This window comes from Musca autumnalis, unplaced genomic scaffold (genome assembly GCF_047663935.1).
Source record: "Musca autumnalis isolate F117 unplaced genomic scaffold, ASM4766393v1 scaffold_3, whole genome shotgun sequence".
NCBI classification, from domain to species: Eukaryota; Metazoa; Arthropoda; class Insecta; order Diptera; family Muscidae; genus Musca; species Musca autumnalis.
In genome coordinates this window covers 77,189,718-77,210,522 of record NW_027411866.1, presented here as the reverse complement: position 1 = coordinate 77,210,522, position 20,805 = coordinate 77,189,718, and the positions used below count along the sequence as shown (strand labels likewise).

The 20,805-nt window shown below is 34.2% G+C and overlaps 3 protein-coding genes across 3 annotated transcripts in view; 2 read left to right on the top strand and 1 right to left on the bottom strand.

The window, feature by feature from the left end:
• The first annotated feature begins 7,548 nt into the window (after positions 1-7,548).
• Positions 7,549-9,049, top strand: LOC141396426 (required for meiotic nuclear division protein 1 homolog). The gene has a single exon (XM_073971890.1). The coding sequence runs from the start codon at positions 7,670-7,672 to the stop codon at positions 8,942-8,944; it is 1,275 nt and encodes a 424-aa protein (XP_073827991.1). The 5' UTR covers positions 7,549-7,669; the 3' UTR covers positions 8,945-9,049.
• A 145-nt stretch (positions 9,050-9,194) lies between these two features.
• Positions 9,195-20,805, top strand: part of waw (Translation factor waclaw) — a 73,778-nt gene continuing 62,167 nt past the window's right edge. Inside the window, exons 1-2 of the mRNA XM_073971870.1 lie at positions 9,195-9,501; positions 9,554-9,626. Coding sequence (XP_073827971.1) covers positions 9,616-9,626 — 11 coding nt within the window. The 5' untranslated portion in view covers positions 9,195-9,501; positions 9,554-9,615. The remainder of the gene's footprint in view (positions 9,502-9,553; positions 9,627-20,805) is intronic.
• LOC141399004 (large ribosomal subunit protein mL63) lies at positions 14,535-15,096 on the bottom strand. The gene is made up of 2 exons (XM_073976900.1): positions 14,810-15,096; positions 14,535-14,752 (listed from the first exon to the last, which is right to left on the bottom strand). Exons 1-2 carry the CDS (start codon positions 14,978-14,980, stop codon positions 14,603-14,605), a joined length of 321 nt encoding a protein of 106 aa, XP_073833001.1. The 5' UTR covers positions 14,981-15,096; the 3' UTR covers positions 14,535-14,602.

Genomic DNA, 20,805 nt, shown 5'->3' with positions numbered 1-20,805 from the left:
TTGTATATTCGAATTATTTATTTATTTTAATGTTAGTCATTTAATTCCAAACCTTTCCTATAGTCCGACTTGGCTGGTAACCCTATTTTTCAATGCTTTATTACAAATACTAAGGCAGCTTTTTTCCACCTTTATTTTATTTGTTCTTCTGTATCAGAAGATTTTGATCATCAATATTTGTCATCGGAATCTTTGACAAGTTGATGGTGGCTTAGAACGCTAAGACGCCTGCAACCGTGTCACTTGGTTGTTGGGGTCCCAGGTTCGAATCCCAGCCTGGCTCACGCTGAAATCATTTTTTTGTTTTGCCTTATTAAGGTGTTTTTTAGTGGGTGGACGAAGGCTACGCTTGGAGACTAGCATTTATATCACAAATCATTCGAAATTTGTATATTCGAATTATTTATTTATTTTAATGTTAGTCATTTAATTCCAAACCTTTCCTATAGTCCGACTTGAAATAATTCGAATATACAAATTTCGAATGATTTGTGATATAAATGCTAGTCTCCAAGCTTAGCCATCGTCCACCCACTAAAAAACACTATTCAATATGCCTGATGATCGGTCTAACCACCCGTGAAACGTAGCATAGTGGTTGAATGTGTGGGACTTCGGTGGATTCCTAATTTTTCAATGTACCTATTAGGTCTAAATAGCTCAACTCGAAAGAGAATTAATTCACATATGGTTTTTTGTTTTGATTTTTCATGGCGAATTCCTAGTTTTTTGACGTTTTAGATTCGATCAGCTGGGCTGAGGCATCTATCTTTCTAATTGTACCATGGGCAGTAGTGACACATTTATACCGTTAACTTCGTAATAGTAATGTATTTTCGGGATATTTTCTTTTTATTCTTGTACTAAAGAGTGCGAATCAGGGTTTAAAAGCCAGCATCTAAAAACATTAGCATTAGCTGTACACTTCAACTGCTACACAAATTTGACACACACGGCTAAATAAGCAACCGAATGCATATTTATTTTTGTACATTTTTGCTTATTTCGTTTTTTTACGCATAATCTTTTTTTCGTTAGGCATAATCGACAACCACGCTACATATTTAGCAGTCGGCCATGGTACAATTACAAAGGTAGATGCCTCAGCCAAGCTGATCGAATCTAAAACGTCATAAAACTAGGAATTCGCCATGAAAAATCAAAACAAAAAATCCATATGATTTGATAAGTAAGAGATAGCATGTCTACACTTTATAGACAAACACAAGCGATAAAAAGAGACAACAAGAGACCATTTGGCGAAAATGTTGACAGTTTACATTACAAAAAAAGTTGCTTTGTGGTAGCAATTCGCCGTTGCATCTACCTTTGTAATTGTACCATGCAGTAGAGCTGGCAAACCATCGATATTCCCAACATTAGATATTTTCGATATAATGATTTAAAATATCGATTGCTATCGATATTATCGTTAAGTTGTCAACACCATTAATTTGGAGATGAAAATGGCGGAAATGTCAATGATTTTCTTGAAATTTTGCTCAAGTAGTTCACAGAAATGTAAAGGAAAATAAACAATTGCTTTTATTTTATAAAAAATATAAAAAATACATTTTACTTTACCGAAAAATGTGTACATGTGACTACGGGCTTACTTTCACACACACATATAACCGAAAAGTAGCGAAATTTCTATTTATTTCAATGAATTTCAGGTTAGGGGTTTTTATTCCGATAATATCGATAGGTAAAACTATCTATCGATATTGAATTTTTAAATAACAATCGATATTATCGATAGTGCCATCGATTTTTTGCCAGCTCCACCATGCAGTCGGCTGACCATTCGTCGCAACGAATTAAAGCTGAAAACAGATACAACGTTTGATTAAAGTTTTGCGTTGGGCGTCGAGAAAAAACAACAACAACAGGGCGACGACGACACCAAAGTCCAGCGTTTATCTGTTTGTCGGCATATATTTCAAATGAATTTGAATTTTTCGGCATCATGCCCAACAGTGTAAAAACGGCCAAAACGACACAAAACTTTAATCAAACGTTGTATCTGTTTTCAGCTTAAGCTAGAAACACATACAACGTTTGGGTAAAGTTTTGGCCGTTTTTACACTGTTGGGCATGATGCCGAAAAATTCAAATTCATTTGAATTATATGCCGACAAACAGATAAACGCTGGACTTTGGTGTCGTCGTCGCCCTGTTGTTGTTGTTTTTTTCTCGACGCCCAACGCAAAACTTTAATCAAACGTTGTATCTGTTTTGAGCTTTAGCAGCAGAGCATGGTACAATTAGAAAGGTAGATGCATCGGCGAATTGCTACAACAAAGCAACTTTTTTGTAATGTAAACTATCAAAATTTTCGCCAAATGGTCTCTTGTTGTCTCTTTTCATCGCTTGTGTTTGTCTATAAAGTGTAGACATGCTATCTCTTACTTACCAAATCATATGGATTTTTTGTTTTGAGTTTTCATGGCGAATTCCTAGTTTTTTGACGTTTTAGATTCGATCAGCTGGGCTGAGGCATCTACCTTTCTAAGACGGCTTTCCGTTTTGATGTTTATTCGTAGATGTTGTCAGGGTGGGAAAATGTAGTGAAGAAAACGTACGAAAAAGTAATGTTGATGTAAATTCATACACAAAATAATTATTTTATTGCACTCATTTATTATGTTTCTTACCTGCAATGATGTTTTATAATCAGAATCAATATATACTCATATTTTGTAATCTCTATTTCAACATATTTCATTACAACATTTTTGTACATTCGGTACATAAATAGTACGCTTAGGTAAAGATGTACGATTGGCACAAAAATCCCGCAAAAATGCAACCCTGCTTACAAAAAAATACGAATGAAGCGAAAACGGAGAGCATGAAATGACGTCGTCTCCGTGACGAAAGTACACTGTGTGAAAGCCGACTAATTGTACCATGCAGCAGAGTGTTTTTCTGATTAGAGTTGCCAACGCAGTAATAAAAAAGGTGTTATTTAATGTCAAAATGCCTCCATCATATGGTAAGACCTAAAGAATACTAATTATTATTGTTTAAAAATAAAAAATAAATATTAAAAAAAAATATACAATAATTAGCTCGATTAATCCAATTAATTAATTAAAAAATAAATATATTGAACGGCTTCACCAAAAATTCGCATGACCTTTGAACGAAAAATTGGAATTAATTATATCGTGATTTTTAATGCATACACTGGTAACCCTGATCTCAAAAACAATTGTTTGCTGAAAACCTGGCTAATGCCAAGTTTACACTTGCGCTCCAAAATCCACTGGATTTCACGAAATCCTGAAATACACCCCGGTGTTTACACTTATTTTTTGTTGATTTCAAACATATCACAATGATCAAGGTAGATGCATATGGCAGCTGATCGAACATGAATTTTCAACACAAGTTGTTGTAAATTGAATAAATAATCAAAAAATATACGACAATATAGCACTTTACAACTTTATTTGGAAAATTATGTATATATCGAATTAATTGTGTATAGTACTAACAAATGAAAAAATAAAACATGATTTTATCGTTGAGGCATCGTTGCACAATATTAGTACTTGCAGTAGTTTTCCCGTTTAGTGTTAAAAATGCGTTCCCGTACTCCGAAATCTAGCAAGACTCACACTTCTCTTTAAACAAAAATAGCGCCGAATAACACCCTCTTCTCCTGTTTTCTGTCATACAATTTTTGCCTAGTAGAAACTAGCATCAAGCATGTTCATTGACATCTAATATGATACGTTTATTTTGGCATTTATGCTGGAGTTTTTGCAATTTCCATTATTTTTCCCTTCCCGTATTTTTTAAGAAATTTGTATGGGGAAGCAGTTTTTGGCAATTCGCTATTTTTTCTAACATTACCATTAAAAAAGTACGGGAACACAATGAAAAATAGCATTGCAACAATGTAATTTATTATTTTTTCACATTGTTTACAAATTTTGATACTAACAGCCAGTTTCTGTATGTCGAAAGAAGAATGTGTGCGAACGAAACACGTCCAAACTCTTGTGTGTTTTTCAAATTTGTTTTTTGTTTTGAAGCAAAAGCAAAGGTAAAATTATTTCTAAAACTAAAGTTTGGGCGTGTTTCATTCGCACACATTCTTCTTTCGACATAAAGAAACAGGCTGTAAATTTTTTTGTTGCAGCAATTGACCATCTACCTTGTTTATTGTGATACGTGAAAAGTGTTGCAACTTTTGGTACTTTTTTAGGCAAAAACAGGGTTGTAGATCATGTGTACTGTGATTTCGATGTTGAATTCGCTGAAATCACGAAATGAGATGATTTCATTTTTGTATGCGAAATCATGGGTTTAATAGATCCAGTGGGTTAATCTATGCTGGTTACACATATGGCCCGTTTGGACTATACCCTTATACGATGATTAAGGGCATTATCTCGATTTAAGTGCTTAATCCACCCTGATTTATGTCCAATTTACATTAGCAACTTTTTCGTCATTTGGAGCTGTTTCGTCATTTATTTGCTAAAACAGGCAACATTTTTCGTCATTTACCATACAAAAATAAATGACGATAGCTGCGTCATTTATTCTAAACAATGCACGAAAACACCATACTATTTTAAGCAGCACAGTGTTTTTGTCATAAACTACCAAAAAATGCAACTGTTTTATAATGTCTTTGTTTGTTTGTGTGTGTTGTAGAAAAACAAAAATACTCAAACGATGACAAAAGTGAAAATAAATGTTTAAAAAACTTGCAAAAAATATGTTTTTTTGTTTTTAGAATTAATTTAAGTTATTTGATACACATATGTGTTGTGAAATTCCTATTTATCTAAATAAATATATTGTGTGCGTGTGTTTGTGCTATTGTATAAGTGTGTATGTGCGATTCTGTGCGTAAGCAAATGACGCAAAAAAACAGATGTAAATACACTTCATTTGATTCTAGGATTTCGTAAAACGAAATCATTTAATGTGCATATGTAAATTGGACTTTACCATACAAAACTAAATCAACTCAAGACTTGTGCTTGGTTTACATTTACGAAATCCACAAGATTTCAACTGTCAATTTCATAGCTCAAACGTCAAATGAAATCTCATCTGGATTTCATTTGACGTTTAACCTATGGATTTGACAGTTGAAATCGAGTGGATTTCGTAAATGTAAACCAAGCATAAGACTGTGTAGAAATCAGGGTTAACAGCCATGGCACCATTAGAAAGGTAGATGCATGGTACAATAATTCATAGGTAGGCCAGGTATGAGAATCGCCAAAAAAATACAACCCTGTCGTTATGGCTTAAAACGTCAAAATTGTTTTGATGAATGATAACGGATGAGTAAACAAAGAAGAAGAAGAACGAAATGTTGAAATGAAAACAAAACAGAGTTGAATTTTTTGATCAATAATAAATATCAACTCTGCATGTCAACACGGTTTTGACAGATTAAGCCATAACAAAAAAAAAAAATTGTAATCAGCTGTTAGCTGTGGCCTACCTAAGAATTATTGTACCATGGGTAGATGCCTCAGCCCAGCTGATCGAATCTAAAACGTCAAAAAACTATGAAATCGCCATGAAAAATCAAAACAAAACACCATATGATTCGGTTAGTAAGAGATAGCATATCTACACTTTATAGACAAACACAAGCGATAAAAAGAGATAACAAGAGACCTTTTGGCGAAAATTTTGACAGTTTACATTACAAAAACAGTTGCTTTGTTGTAGCAATTCGCCGATGCATCTACCTTTCTTATTGTACCATGGTTAAAGGGCTGTTTACACCATCTATCAATGTCATATGAGCTGTCATTTCTTTCACCCATTCGACATTCTCTATGTTTGTCAAAATTGACGTCATCCATACAACTTTCAATTTGTCCGTTCATACCTGCAAGTGTTATTTTCGTATGACATAACCTAACAATATAAAAACAGCTGTTTTTGTCATTATTTACATTTATTGTTGAGTTGCAATTTTGCGCAAATTTTAATTTTGGTGGAAGGAAACTGAATTGGTAGAATTGGTGTTTGGAGTTATAGAGGCATTCATATTTTTGCCACCAAACAATCATTTCAAAGACTGCTTCTTTCGACCAATCGATCTGAAAGTAACATTATAAACGCCATTTATTTACTTTACTGAATATGTAAATAAACATACCTTTCCATTTTCTTCTTTTAAAAGATTTTGTTTTTCATTTTTTGTTTGAGAATGTCAGAAAACAGCTGATAAATTTATGTTTACATACGAGAATGCCGTATCAAATAGAGCGCTCCCTAAATGAAAAATTTACATATGAGTTGCCAAATCATTTTGATAGATGAAAATTTTCATAGTGGTTACACTATAGCTTCGTTCCCGTACTTTTTAATAGTAAAACTCGTTAAAGAGAAGTGAACATTTTACAACTTTTTTGTGTACGGGAACGGTTTTTGGAGTAAAATGTGTAAAAGTCGTAAAAATTGTAAAAACTTTTTAGTTCTGGAACACAGCTTATGTGTACAGCATTCGCAGGTAGAAAATTTGGCATCTCATACGACATTGATAGATGGTGTAAACAACCCTTAACAACGATTCATGGTACAATTAGAAATGTAGATGCCTCAGCCTAGCTGATCGAATCTAAAACGTCAAAAAACTAGGAATTCGCCATGAAAAAAACCATATGATTCGGTAAGAAAGAGATAGCGATAAAAAGAGACAACAAGAGTCCATTTGGCGAAAATTTTGACAGTTTACATTACAAAAATAGTTGCTTTGTTGTAGCAATTCGCCGATGCATCTACCTTTCTAATTGTACCATGCAACGATTTCATTGTTATTCTCGCTCTTAGGGTTGCCATAGATACATGTTACATGCATTTTTAATTGCCACAGGACCATGATGAAATAAAAAGTTGGCGTAAAACGACCAGCTGATTGGTTTCAATCTGTCAAATTTTTTGTTATTGTGAATGAATTGTATGAAAACGTAAACAAACATTTTGACATACTGAAGAATTTTCAGCCAAAAAGAAGTTGTTGTTGTGCTACTTACGTGACCTGTTAAATAGATCTTGCACAGGACCCACATTTTTTAAGTATTTGCTTTTTTGAATATAGGTACAGGCTTCTAAAATACTGAGGTTTTATTATTGGTGAAATTGAAAACCGAATATTTTTGACACTCACTGTACATTTTTCGACATCGAATTGTTTGTTTCTATGGAAAAATTGATCAAAAAGACGAGTGATGCAATCCGATAATCGCTTATTTTTCTCGTTTTGAAAACAGTCATATTTTTGTGGTCGATTAAAAAACGATGTAACAAATTTGGATAGATTTTTTTATTAGAAAAAGTTTGGAATGTATGAACGGGAATAAAAAACAATAATTTTTTTATAAAGGGGTTTGACATTTCATATTCGAACAGCTGTCGTGATACCACTACCATGGTAATGGTAGTTGTGCCATGGTGTGCACCCAGCTTTATTAGAATCTTGATGAATGTGCCCTAAAAACCACTGAACATACCCCAAAAATAAACAGCTGTTTTTTGTTTTTTTTTTTTTTTAATGAAAGTGGTCGCGGGCGGCAATTAAAACAACACAGCTACGTAACATTTACAAGCATTTACACTAACTTGCATTCACCACGCGAATTGAATTTGTTTAATAGTAATGAGGACATAAATCAGAACCATGAATTTTGCAAGACTTATCATCAAAAAACACAGTGCGGTCATTACCGTGTTCCAGACCACAAAAAAGTTCTCTACAAAAATAACTCCAAAGCTATCAATATTGCATCAGCAGACACCAATCGTCAAAGCTACAAACATGGAAATTAAATTACAAGATTTGGAAGGCAGGGCATTAACAACTCCACAACGTGGGGCACATAAAGCTGCGACGGGAACAACCGCAAGCAATCTTGCACAAACAACTTCGAAGACCGTTCCATTGAGTCAAGTAAATAAACGTAAAAAACGTGCCGGGAAAGCTGATCTAGCCGCTTTGGGTTACTTTAATGTTGCAGCATTTTCAACAGCTGAAGAATATGATTTGGAAAATCTGCTAGAAGCTTTGAAACTACAGGAATTGTATGATGCTAAGAAATTCTTTTCAACAGATAATTTGGGTTTGGAACAAGATGTCTTGTATGTAACGGCCAAATATCAAGTTGGTGGAGAAGATAGAGATATATTCTTCTTTCGTGAAGGTTCAGTGGTCATGTGGAATTTCAATGATATAGAATCAAACAATATTTTGTCATTCCTAAGATCATTTGAAAAAGATCCGTACCTGCGGCCATTGGTGCGTAGTGAAAGTGAAGTTATGCCGTATACCTATATTCCTGCCTCGGCCATAGATGTGGAAGGTGATATTGTGCATTCAAGTGAACCTGCGAAAGCTTTCTTTCAAAGTGGTAAATTTTTTCTTACATCTGGAGAGGATAACTTCTTCGCAAAATATACATTCTCCAATGCCTTGGCAACATCTGTAAAGTTGGGTATATGGGAGGCAACATTGGATAGATATATTGACTCTATGGAATTCCTTACAAATGACATGAAAAAAGGTAGACGTATAAGGATCTCCAGAGCTGAAGTGTTGAGAAAAACAGGAGAACTGTTGGCTCTGAGACATGTTATTAACTTATCATCGGATTTACTTGACACTCCTGATTTCTATTGGGATCGTGAAGAATTGGAAACATTATATTTACAAATATGTAATTATTTCTCAATATCACGACGAACTAAAGTTATGAACGAGAAAATCAATCATTGTGTTGAACTGGCTGAGTTGATATCGCACAATTTAAATGAAGCACACAATACCCGTTTGGAATGGATGATAATTATATTGATTATGATTGAGGTGGGTTTTGAAATTATCCACTATTTGGATCGTTATTATGTTAAAGAGGACGAACAGCAGGAGGATGGTGGAAAAAAAGTTTTAGCTCATTAATTAGTTGTAAGGCGTTATAAAATGAAAAAATATAACAATATGCATTTTAAAGGTACTGTTGTTGTACCCCAATTGTTGAATAAAGAACCATTTTTGTTGTACAAAGAACACACTTTTTGGGGTCGATTATGCATTGCCACTAAACTTGAGTTACGTTGTCAATTGTCAGCACAACTGAGATGAAATGTTGTATTATTGATGTCAAACCAACTGGGTTGTAGATAAACGTGTTATCGATCAGCGTTTTTTCAAACTTGTGAACTCTATTAAATCCAAAAGGCACAATTCGCCAAAAAAAAAAAAAAACTATTTTAAAATGATAAGTTCAGTGGATTTTTTTTGATGACTAAGAAAATGTACAGGACATGCCATCTATTAGAAGAATTTTGAGGGACAAGTCGAATTCATTGGAATTGCCATCTGGGGCTCAATTCTGTTTCTATGAAAATGTGAAATGAAAACTTTTATAAAGGAAAAAAACTGTCAAATGAAAAAAATTATAAAGGAAATACTTTTCATTTCAAATTTTCATAGAACAAGAATCCAGGGGCTGTACTGTAAGTTGAAGCTCATCTTGGAAAGATCTGTATAATTAGTAAATTATTTTAGGTTTAAGGAGTATTTTCGATTGCCAAAGGATGTGGTAGTTTATATATTGGAAACGTTAAAGGATGACTTCAAAGTAAGTTACAGATCAACAGCAATACCCCCACTTTTAAAAGTGTGCGCTGCGTTGAGATTTTTTGCGGAAGGAAGTTTCCAAACCCATGGCAATGATTACAACAATTGCATGGCTCAATCCACATTGTCGAACGTATTGAAGGAAGTTGTCCACTTGATAGATGACAAATTAGATCGTTTCGAAGTTGACGGAGGAGGAAAAAAGACAAAACAAAAATCATTTTTATTCAAAAACGATATTCCCTGGTGTAGTCGGCTATGTAGATGGAACCCATGTGCACATTGGATTTGCACTCAATTTATCAACCCAGCAAAAAGTTTGCCTCCAAAGAGGCAGTTAAATGATATGTACAAGTGATCTGGAAGTGCATCAAATTACGCATTTTCACTCATGATTTTTACAAGAGCGTGACTACTGAAAGAGGCACTCCATTGCACTGCATTTTAACTGACCCGTTGGCACTGCATTTTAACTGACCCTCTGGCACTGCATTTTAACTGACCCTTTGGCACTGCATTTTAACTGACCCTTTGGCATTGCATTTTAACTAACCTTTTGGGGTAGAATAGGATGCAGTCCAAAGCACGTGTGTTTGTGCAAGCCATTACAAAATATCCCAGAACAAATAAAATGCATTTATTATTTGTGTAAAACAAAAATATTAAGAACTTTATTACATTAACACAAATTATGAAAATTCTCCATTGAATTCAATCGCAAACATGCGTGTTTCCTCCACTCTCTATTTAATTCAAGCTGAATTGTTTATGCTTCATCTGCTATTTGGGCTTGATATTGTCTCCAACAGCACTCCATTGGGAAATTTTCTTCTCGTGAGTTACCGGAAAAATGTTTACAAATTAAATATTTTGTAGTTTGTATTAGCAAATTTTTGGAAATTTTAACACGCTTATTTCTTTTTATAAAATGTATGCCGCTGACTGTAGAGATGTATACACTGATTTATGAACGTGTAGGGATATCTAACAACTGCTAATAAAATGTAGCGAACGGAGTGCCTTTTTCACGACTCCGTTTGGACTGCATCCGGATGCTGTTAAATTGTGAGGAATTGGAGTGCCTTTTTCACGACTCCGTTGAACTGCATCCGGATGTTGTTAAAATGTGACAATTGGATGTGATTCTTTGGATTGCATCCAAATGCGGTTAAAATGTGAGGACTGGAGTGCCTTTTTCACGACTCCGTTTGAACTGCATCAAAAACATGCTGTGAAAGAACTAGTCCACATTGCACTACATCCAATTTATTTTGCTGGGAATTAATCAACCTTATTACGGTTGGCGTAGTCGTTAACGTTCAAGTGACGTAGGCGTAGTCGTAAGCATGATACAATAAGAAAGGTAGATGCATCGGCGAATTGCTACAACAAAGCAACTTTTTTTGTAATGTAAACTGTCAAAATTTTCGCCAAATGGTCTCTTGTTGTCTCTTTTTATCGCTTGTGTTTGTCTATAAAGTGTAGACATGCTATCTCTTACTTACCGAATCATATGGTTTTTTGTTTTGATTTTTCATGGCGAATTCATAGTTTTTTGACGTTTTAGATTCGATCAGCTGGGCTGAGACATCTACCTTTCTAATTGTACCATGCATTTTTATGTGATGAAAAATGATATACAACGACAATTTTTGACTTTTAAAGCAATGTTCGACAAAAAGGGGCACACGTGCCCTTGATGAGAATAACAACAGAACAACCACCTCTCAGTCTTCGTTCAGAAGTCAAAGAAGAAGGTTCTGTTGTCGGTTGTTTCAATGATTTTTAATTTTAGCAATGCATTAACGCACACGCTGTTTGTGGAGAGAGCGAGAGAGAGTCGTATGCGTGAGGCCGCAAACAATGCATTTGTATTGGTGCCGATACCTGTTTTAAAGCATGTTATATCCTAAACATATCAAAAGAAATACATTCGTAACTCCCAGAACGGATTTCTCGTTTTAAATATAATATTTACTTTTTTTTGATACGAAAAATCGGTATCACTGTCATGCCTAAATACGTCCGTATTCCCAAAACGTATGTGGTGAAAAAAGTAGAACACATGTATTCTTATGAGATCTACCGAAATAAGTCGAGCGTATACTTTTTGTAAGTTTAAAAAATTTAACTATGACAGAACGTTTTGTATGCTTGTATGTATGTGTTTTGTATTTTGAAAACAAAAGCCCAACAAAACATGAAATACAATTTATTGCAAAGGAAAAATGTGCGTTTTACGAATGAAAACATTTAATAAAGTTTCTTTCGCGGTTTTTGTGTTTTAAATGGGATTTCGGATTCAACGTATTTGGGTAATACGGACGCTCAGAGAGCGTTGTTGTGGTAGGTAGGTGAATATTTTTTGTACGTCACGACGTTACGTATGGCGTTGAAATACGAGGAAAGAGTCGTGAGAGATTTTGTAAACAACAGCATATAAAAATAGAAACAAATCAATTCCAAAAGATTTTTTCGCAATGATTATTAAAATATATTGGAAAATAACTATATTAAATACAAACTTTGCTACTTTTATTCATTTGCATAATAGTCCGGTCAAAATAGACATGCGTATAAGGGGGAAATAGCAAAAATTCCCACAAAGCTGAATTTTGGTGGAGAGCTAGGGTTGGCCATTAGAAGCAACGTCTTAAAAGTCCCCATCGATCCCATGTGTGCAAAACCAGTTATTCGGGGTCAAAGGTCATTTTTGGAGACATTATTCAGTTTTTTTAATTTTTCTCAAAAACGGTAATAGCAAAAGCCCGCTAAAGTAAAAGTTGTAGATTCAATAATTGTCTACAAGATTGGTCCTTATGATTCTTAAAAAAGACTTATCATTTTCGAGATATCTCGATCTAAAGGTCACATAAAAAATTAGCCGCGTAAGTACATTATGAGGCGAACCGGTTAAAGTAACGACACTATGTGTTAGATACTTCCGTAAGCTTTCAAACGATATCCACTTTGCAGTAATCGGTTTTGTAGAACCGGGTCTAACCCGGTTTTTAAATTTGGCCTTTCGGGTCTAATAACCGGCGAACCGGATCCGCAACCGTTGAAAATTATACATTTCCGTAATCAGCGCAACAAACCCTACCTTCGGACAAAACTTGAAAAAAATCGAAGAGTTTTCGTTGGGGTCGTTTCCGTTGGGCTTTCGATTATACATGTGGGTTAAATGGGCTATTTTTGCATAAAATGACTCTAACATTGAATAACTCTACTAAACACACTCCGATTTTGTTGGAATTTTTTTTAGAAGATAGCTATAATTTCGCTCTTTAAGAAAATATATATATTTTTAGGGGACAGACCCGATTACTTCGCTTATTTTAGCCGGTTCGTCTGAATATTTGCATATTTCCCTTATAAGTGCATAAAAATCATGTGTTTTTTAGAACAGCTATATCTCAAGAATGGTTCCTTCTAAGAAAAAAATTGTAAGGGTCAAACTTGTAGATAATTTTTCTGTCTACAATATTTACTTTAGTCAATTTTTGATTAGATCAACCGTTTTCAAAAATAAATCCGAAAACCTAAAAACCCTTAAATTTTGACCTTTGACCCCGAATAATTTTGTTTGCACACATGGGATCGATGGGGACTTTTAGGACGTTGCTTCTAATGGCAAACACTCGCTCTCCACCAAAATTCAGCTTTGTGGGAATTTTTGCTATTTCAATGTCTATTTTGACCGGACTATAAGATAAATTTCGTGTTTTTATCAGATGACGAACTTTCTATTGAAAATCCGTTATAGTCCTCATATAACGATTCATGCAATGCAAATTTCTTAGTTTTTGTTCAAGAGATGATTTCAAACGAATTGTTTTACAATTAAAATATATATATATATATATATATATATATATTATAATTTTGTATGAGAAAAAATTTGTCGTCGTAAATGTTACATGATACCAAAAAATATCCCTCCCAACTCCACTCAACGATAATTGCTATCGATAATCGACCCCTTTATTTTCCTGTTATATCACTCTATATAAAGTTATATCTTTCCATATAAACTCCTTTAATTCTGTATCATCAACAAAAACGACTAATATCAGCCAATCCCATAGCAACGGGGATTCTTTGTGCCGGATCGGCCCGAATCCAAAACCTATGCTGCTACAACAACTATCAGTTCATTGTTTCCGCATCGCTATACACCCAAACCTTTCAAAATGATAAACACCCATGTAATCAATTACCGATGATTCCAGGAAACCCTTTATATCTGTTTATACTTTGCCGGCATGTGCCGCATGATTCTACTCAAATGATCGTTACTCAGATGACTGAGAGTTTTATGGGCCGATTCCGTACAGCGAGGCGAGTCATGTAGCGTCGTCTATCGTCTCTGCGACAAAATTTAAAAAATGCACTACGTACAGCGATAGAAAATAATCGTCGATAACAAGTTATTTTTATTTATTTTATTTTTATTCGTTAGTAAAAATGAACGGCGACAGCTAATTTGTTGTCGCCGGAAAATGAACATTACGGCGACAAAATTTGACGTCGTCGTGCGACTTTTGCCATACGTAATGGAAAAATTGCAACTGGCAACGCGACACGACTCGCCTCGCTGTACGGAATCGGCCCATTAGATAATAGACGTTTATGACCATAAACAATAATATAACTAAAGTTTAATGATCCAGGGAGCCCCAATTTGTTGTTAGTCATTCCATCCATCATCCAATTTTACTTCTGAATTTTACTTTTTGTAATAATCAATTAAGGGCTATTTTCCTCTTCATTTCCTCTGTAAAATAATTCCTGTGTAGACATTCTTATCAGGGGTAATAGGAATAATAATTGGAACCCCTAAAAAGGACTAAAGCAGAATTTTTAATAATTGCCGTGTTCACCTAGCGGTGAGTTGTAGATATAATAATTTACAATCCTTTAACATTTATTGCAACTTATTAACAATAGAATACATAAACTACATATTTATATAACCTAATCCCAAGCTTCCTTTACTTTTAGGTGACTCAAACGTTCCTCTATGGTTACATGTGGTTTGAATTTCTTTGCTGTTGCTGCATCATTCCACATGGCAATCTTAGCTTCGGACTTCTTCAAATCCTTGACATGTCCTGCTGATTCCTCCTACAAAGGACAAGAGTATTATGGTAATCTGGAAGCTTTTTAACTCGTTATACTTACCACCGACAAATAAGGATGTCTCAAATATAGCATAATTTGTTCTTGTCGTTCATATTCTCGACGTAATGTTTCCATAGCCCTTTTACTGACCGGTTTTACGAGACGACGTTTTCCACGAAATATATGACCGGGAACGGTATCTTTGAACAGCTGGATCAAAGTTAAACGCATTTTCACAGATTTTTATTTGATAATTTCCAAGATTTATGTAAACAAAATGTGAAAATTGTCTTGCGTGAAACTACCGCAAAATTGTAGGTATTGAACAGCTGATTTTGTTTGTCAAATTCACCATGAGGTGAGGTGGGAATTAAAGTTAAATGACACATTGAGGCTAAGTTGCCACTTTCACAGGCATTTATGTATACTTCTGGGAGAAATGTGGGTGATTTGTATTATTCATGGGTTTAATGACGCTATTCAGCGCCAATTTTTTTAAAGCGATATCAATATTTTGCAAGTACTGGAACGATTTGTTGGGAAAAATGTGCAAAAGTGGGTAAAACAACAACTTCTGCTATTTTTGGAGCACTTTTCTAGCAACAATATTCTGGAGCCTAGCTAAAGTAATTTTTATTTTTTACTCTATTTGGTACCTTTAACATATAAGCTCTGTTCCAGAACTAAAAAGTTTTTACAATTTTTAATACTTTTACACATTTTGCGTTCCCGTACACAAAACTTATTTATATGAAAATCGTTTACGACTTTTACAACTTTTACGACTTTTACCACTTTATAAAGTACGGGAACAGGCCATATGGTGGATTTAACTAATCCAGTAGATTTAAGCTGGCATTTCCATACAATATGTAGGTGTGTTCGTTTACTTGATAATTTGTACAAGTCCAGTAACTTCGAGTAAGCGACTAAAAGCTGGTTTACATTACGACATCGAGTCGATTTCAAACTGTCAATTCCTTTGCGTATACGTATATAATTGTAGTTTGATTTTTTTTTTAATAATAATTTATTAAATTATTACACGTCAACATTTTAACAAAATTTCCCTAAAAGAATAAACAATTCTGATATAAATACAAGCATTTAATTGTGCTAACTTACATGATTCGTTTCCTTTGCGTTTGATATTTTGTTAACGCAAGATATTTGCGCTTATCGCACTAGTTTGACATACGCTTTCGAATTACAGAGTGCGGTGATACCAGTGGCGCTATTCAGCGCCAATTTTTTTAAAGCAATATCAATATTTTGCAAGTACTGGAACGATTTGTTGGGAAAAATGTGCAAAAGTGGGTAAAACAACAACTTCTGCTATTTTTGGAGCACTTTTCTAGCAACAATATTCTGGAGCCTAGCTAAAGTAATTTTTATTTTTTACTCTATTTGGTACCTTTAACATATAAGCTCTGTTCCAGAACTAAAAAGTTTTTACAATTTTTAATACTTTTACACATTTTGCGTTCCCGTACACAAAACTTATTTATATGAAAATCGTTTACGACTTTTACGACTTTTACAACTTTTACGACTTTTACCACTTTATAAAGTACGGGAACAGGCCATATGGTGGATTTAACTAATCCAGTAGATTTAAGCTGGCATTTCCATACAATATGTAGGTGTGTTCGTTTACTTGATAATTTGTACAAGTCCAGTAACTTCGAGTAAGCGACTAAAAGCTGGTTTACATTACGACATCGAGTCGATTTCAAACTGTCAATTCCTTTGCGTATACGTATATAATTGTAGTTTGATTTTTTTTTAATAATAATTTATTAAATTATTACACGTCAACATTTTAACAAAATTTCCCTAAAAGAATAAACAATTCTGATATAAATACAAGCATTTAATTGTGCTAACTTACATGATTCGTTTCCTTTGCGTTTGATATTTTGTTAACGCAAGATATTTGCGCTTATCGCACTAGTTTGACATACGCTTTCGAATTACAGAGTGCGGTGATACCAGTGGCGCTATTCAGCGCCAATTTTTTTAAAGCGATATCAATATTTTGCAAGTACTGGAACGATTTGTTGGGAAAAATGTGCAAAAGTGGGTAAAACAACAACTTCTGCTATTTTTGGAGCACTTTTCTAGCAACAATATTCTGGAGCCTAGCTAAAGTAATTTTTATTTTTTACTCTATTTGGTACCTTTAACATATAAGCTCTGTTCCAGAACTAAAAAGTTTTTACAATTTTTAATACTTTTACACATTTTGCGTTCCCGTACACAAAACTTATTTATATGAAAATCGTTTACGACTTTTACAACTTTTACGACTTTTACCACTTTATAAAGTACGGGAACAGGCCATATGGTGGATTTAACTAATCCAGTAGATTTAAGCTGGCATTTCCATACAATATGTAGGTGTGTTCGTTTACTTGATAATTTGTACAAGTCCAGTAACTTCGAGTAAGCGACTAAAAGCTGGTTTACATTACGACATCGAGTCGATTTCAAACTGTCAATTCCTTTGCGTATAAGTATATAATTGTAGTTTGATTTTTTTTTAATAATAATTTATTAAATTATTACACGTCAACATTTTAACAAAATTTCCCTAAAAGAATAAACAATTCTGATATAAATACAAGCATTTAATTGTGCTAACTTACATGATTCGTTTCCTTTGCGTTTGATATTTTGTTAACGCAAGATATTTGCGCTTATCGCACTAGTTTGACATACGCTTTCGAATTACAGAGTGCGGTGATACCAGTGGCGCTATTCATCGCCAATTTTTTTAAAGCGATATCAATATTTTGCAAGTACTGGAACGATTTGTTGGGAAAAATGTGCAAAAGTGGGTAAAACAACAACTTCTGCTATTTTTGGAGCACTTTTCTAGCAACAATATTCTGGAGCCTAGCTAAAGTAATTTTTATTTTTTACTCTATTTGGTACCTTTAACATATAAGCTCTGTTCCAGAACTAAAAAGTTTTTACAATTTTTAATACTTTTACACATTTTGCGTTCCCGTACACAAAACTTATTTATATGAAAATCGTTTACGACTTTTACAACTTTTACGACTTTTACCACTTTATAAAGTACGGGAACAGGCCATATGGTGGATTTAACTAATCCAGTAGATTTAAGCTGGCATTTCCATACAATATGTAGGTGTGTTCGTTTACTTGATAATTTGTACAAGTCCAGTAACTTCGAGTAAGCGACTAAAAGCTGGTTTACATTACGACATCGAGTCGATTTCAAACTGTCAATTCCTTTGCGTATACGTATATAATTGTAGTTTGATTTTTTTAATAATAATTTATTAAATTATTACACGTCAACATTTTAACAAAATTTCCCTAAAAGAATAAACAATTCTGATATAAATACAAGCATTTAATTGTGCTAACTTACATGATTCGTTTTGTTATGTTAACCTAGCATAGTTTTGCTAGGGTATGAGCGACGACGCAAACGACGTTTTTGTCATTGTGGGCGATCGTCGATCTCAATTTTTTTTTTGAACGATATGGCAACGCCTGTCAGGAATGTCAAAATGCAGAAAGAAGAAACTGCAACCAACTTTGCAAATTCATTGTTATACAGAAAGTTGGTTGTAGCAAGACACCCAGAACAGCAGAGAAACGAAGACAAAAATTAAGCCGCCATTTTTCTGCTGCTGGATAAAGAAAAATTATAAGTGATAGAAATTGTGTGAGATATTTAGGACGTACTGTCCCAATAAGAACATCGACGTACCTCGGGCTGTGGAATATACATTTCTATGGTGAGTTCTGTGCTAGACAAATATTTCGAGTGGAAATAATTGCAAACTTTTAAAAAAAGAATGTTTGTTCTCCCTACAGCTTCATGCAAACAGCTAGCAAAGAAAAAAAGAAAAAAGCAACACGTGCCCCACCACCAAGAAAACATAACGGTCCGCAAATCTACGACGTAATTGCAATTTACAATACAGCGGCCATAACCAAAAACGTTTCAGTGTGTTTTAATATCTTTGGTGTCTTTTTGGGAACCTCCACCCAACACTTGGAGCAAAAAGTTTGCATCAATCGATATTTAGTGGGAGTGAAATATCTTTTTGTACCCCGTGCCTAGTTAATGGAATTCCACAATACGAGGTACTAGTCCACAACAGTATCGCTCAATTCTCGGATCTTGTGACCGGATCGATTCTGTTTAATAAGAATTTTTGCGAAACTGGATCGCAGTAGAAGTTTTTGCCTCTTTGCCGATAAATTTTATTCGAGGCTGAAAGCCGCAATTCGTGACTTCAGTTAGACCAGAAATTACTACCACCAGCCACTGTCCACCGTCAGGCTCGTCATCCCGACATCAGCAAATCGACCCTCAAATACTTTTTTGGACCTTCTGGAAGCATGCAGATAGTAAGCGGAAAATTTAATGCAGATAAGTACCCTCAAAGAAAGTACAACTGATACATATATTGTCCTTAAGATATTCACCCTTCTCCGTCACAGACGGGGAGGTGTGCAATTCTTAATTTTATTATTGTGGTTCGACGGTCAGCCGAACTTTCTTGAAAAGCTTTATTTAGTCCTTATTTCATACAATATACATATTACGCCGTATGTAAATCTACAACATAAACGTATATGTATATGTATTTACTTATGTAAACTATATAGCCAGTTTTTTTATATAACGGTTTGTCACCTTGTGCATAACGGTACGACAATAGGACGTACAGTCGCGAATGAATTTAATGAAATTTTTTTTCCTAAGGAATGTAAATACCGACACAATTAATAGTGAATTTTAATAACAAAAAATGGTATCGTCGTGCATTTTGTAGAATTTTGTTGCGAGTGACAAGGTTGTTTGAATATTAACCAGCCTGCTTCTGGTATTTAGTGATTTGATTTTTACCACCATTAACGAAGAATGATAGTCACAGAGATAGACCATGTGACAACGAGAGTACAGTCAGATTTCGAAATTGTAGTCGCTGGTCTAAGAAATGTGCATCTGAACGACGAATCAATATGAAAAAAGGATATATTCATTGGGATTGAGATTAAGATCTTGTTGATAGATTTTATTGGTTACGTATCGGAATTAGTCACATAAGGTGATTTCGTCTTGCTATTCTGACCATTTTCGAAAATTGATCTATTTTTTTTATTGGATCACACCTTCGATTCTGACTCAAAACATTCAGATAAATATCGAAGCTGTCAAATAATAGCATCTTGGAGTGAAATTCCAAATCGTTAGTGGTAAAGGCGAAATTGGCTGCGTGGCCCATCAAACATAAATTCTCATTCCGATATTTACCTTTTTTCTTTAAACTTCAAACCGATTACCAGTATCAAATTTTGATGCCGATTTTGTCACCCTTTGTTGGTGGAATTCCAACTTACAAAATCCCTACAAACTGTAACCACATTTTCAGAATAGTATATGGTCCTGAAAAGATTAAGTATACCCTTACTACTCACTCATATTGTGCTTGGTAAATATGTTCTGAAGGCATGGGCGTATGAAAATACGTTTTGTCTCATGGTAAAGCATTATTACATCTTGACATTATATAGGTACAATACATATACATATACTGCCACATAGATCCTATAGGAGTAAGAGAATAATACGTAGGTTCACGCCCTTATTGTTACCCCATCCCGTAGCATTAAGGTTATACTTATCCGGTCATATTTTTTTTTTTTTTATTTTTTTTTATTTTTCTGAATTGTTACCCCTTTCCATAGCTATAAGCTTATACTGTCCAAAAATATATATTTCTTTTTATTTTTTTTTTTATTTTTTCTGAATTGTTACCCCTTCCCTTAACATTAAGATTATGCCTTTTCGGCGTTAACTATTTGTTTTGAAATTGTTAATGTTTATCCCATCTCGGATTACACATTGAAAAGGAAATACGATATTATTATCACTTCTCAGTTTAGACTACCTTTGAGCTCAGTAGGTAGGGTTAACACCAAAGTACGTATTTTAAACGATATTTTCTTTAAATCTTAACCAGAAAGATTATTGCATTATGAGTTGGGATTGACATCTAATAGTC

Excerpts from the sequence above, each read along its gene's own strand:
- LOC141396426 (XM_073971890.1), top strand. The coding sequence starts at position 7,670 with ATGAATTTTGCAAGACTTATCATCAAAAAACACAGTGCGGTCATTACC.
- LOC141399004 (XM_073976900.1), bottom strand. The coding sequence starts at position 14,980 with ATGCGTTTAACTTTGATCCAGCTGTTCAAAGATACCGTTCCCGGTCAT. Across the intron at positions 14,753-14,809 it reads GACATCCTTATTTGTCGGTG|GAGGAATCAGCAGGACATGT; the intron begins GTAAGTATAACG and ends TGTCCTTTGTAG.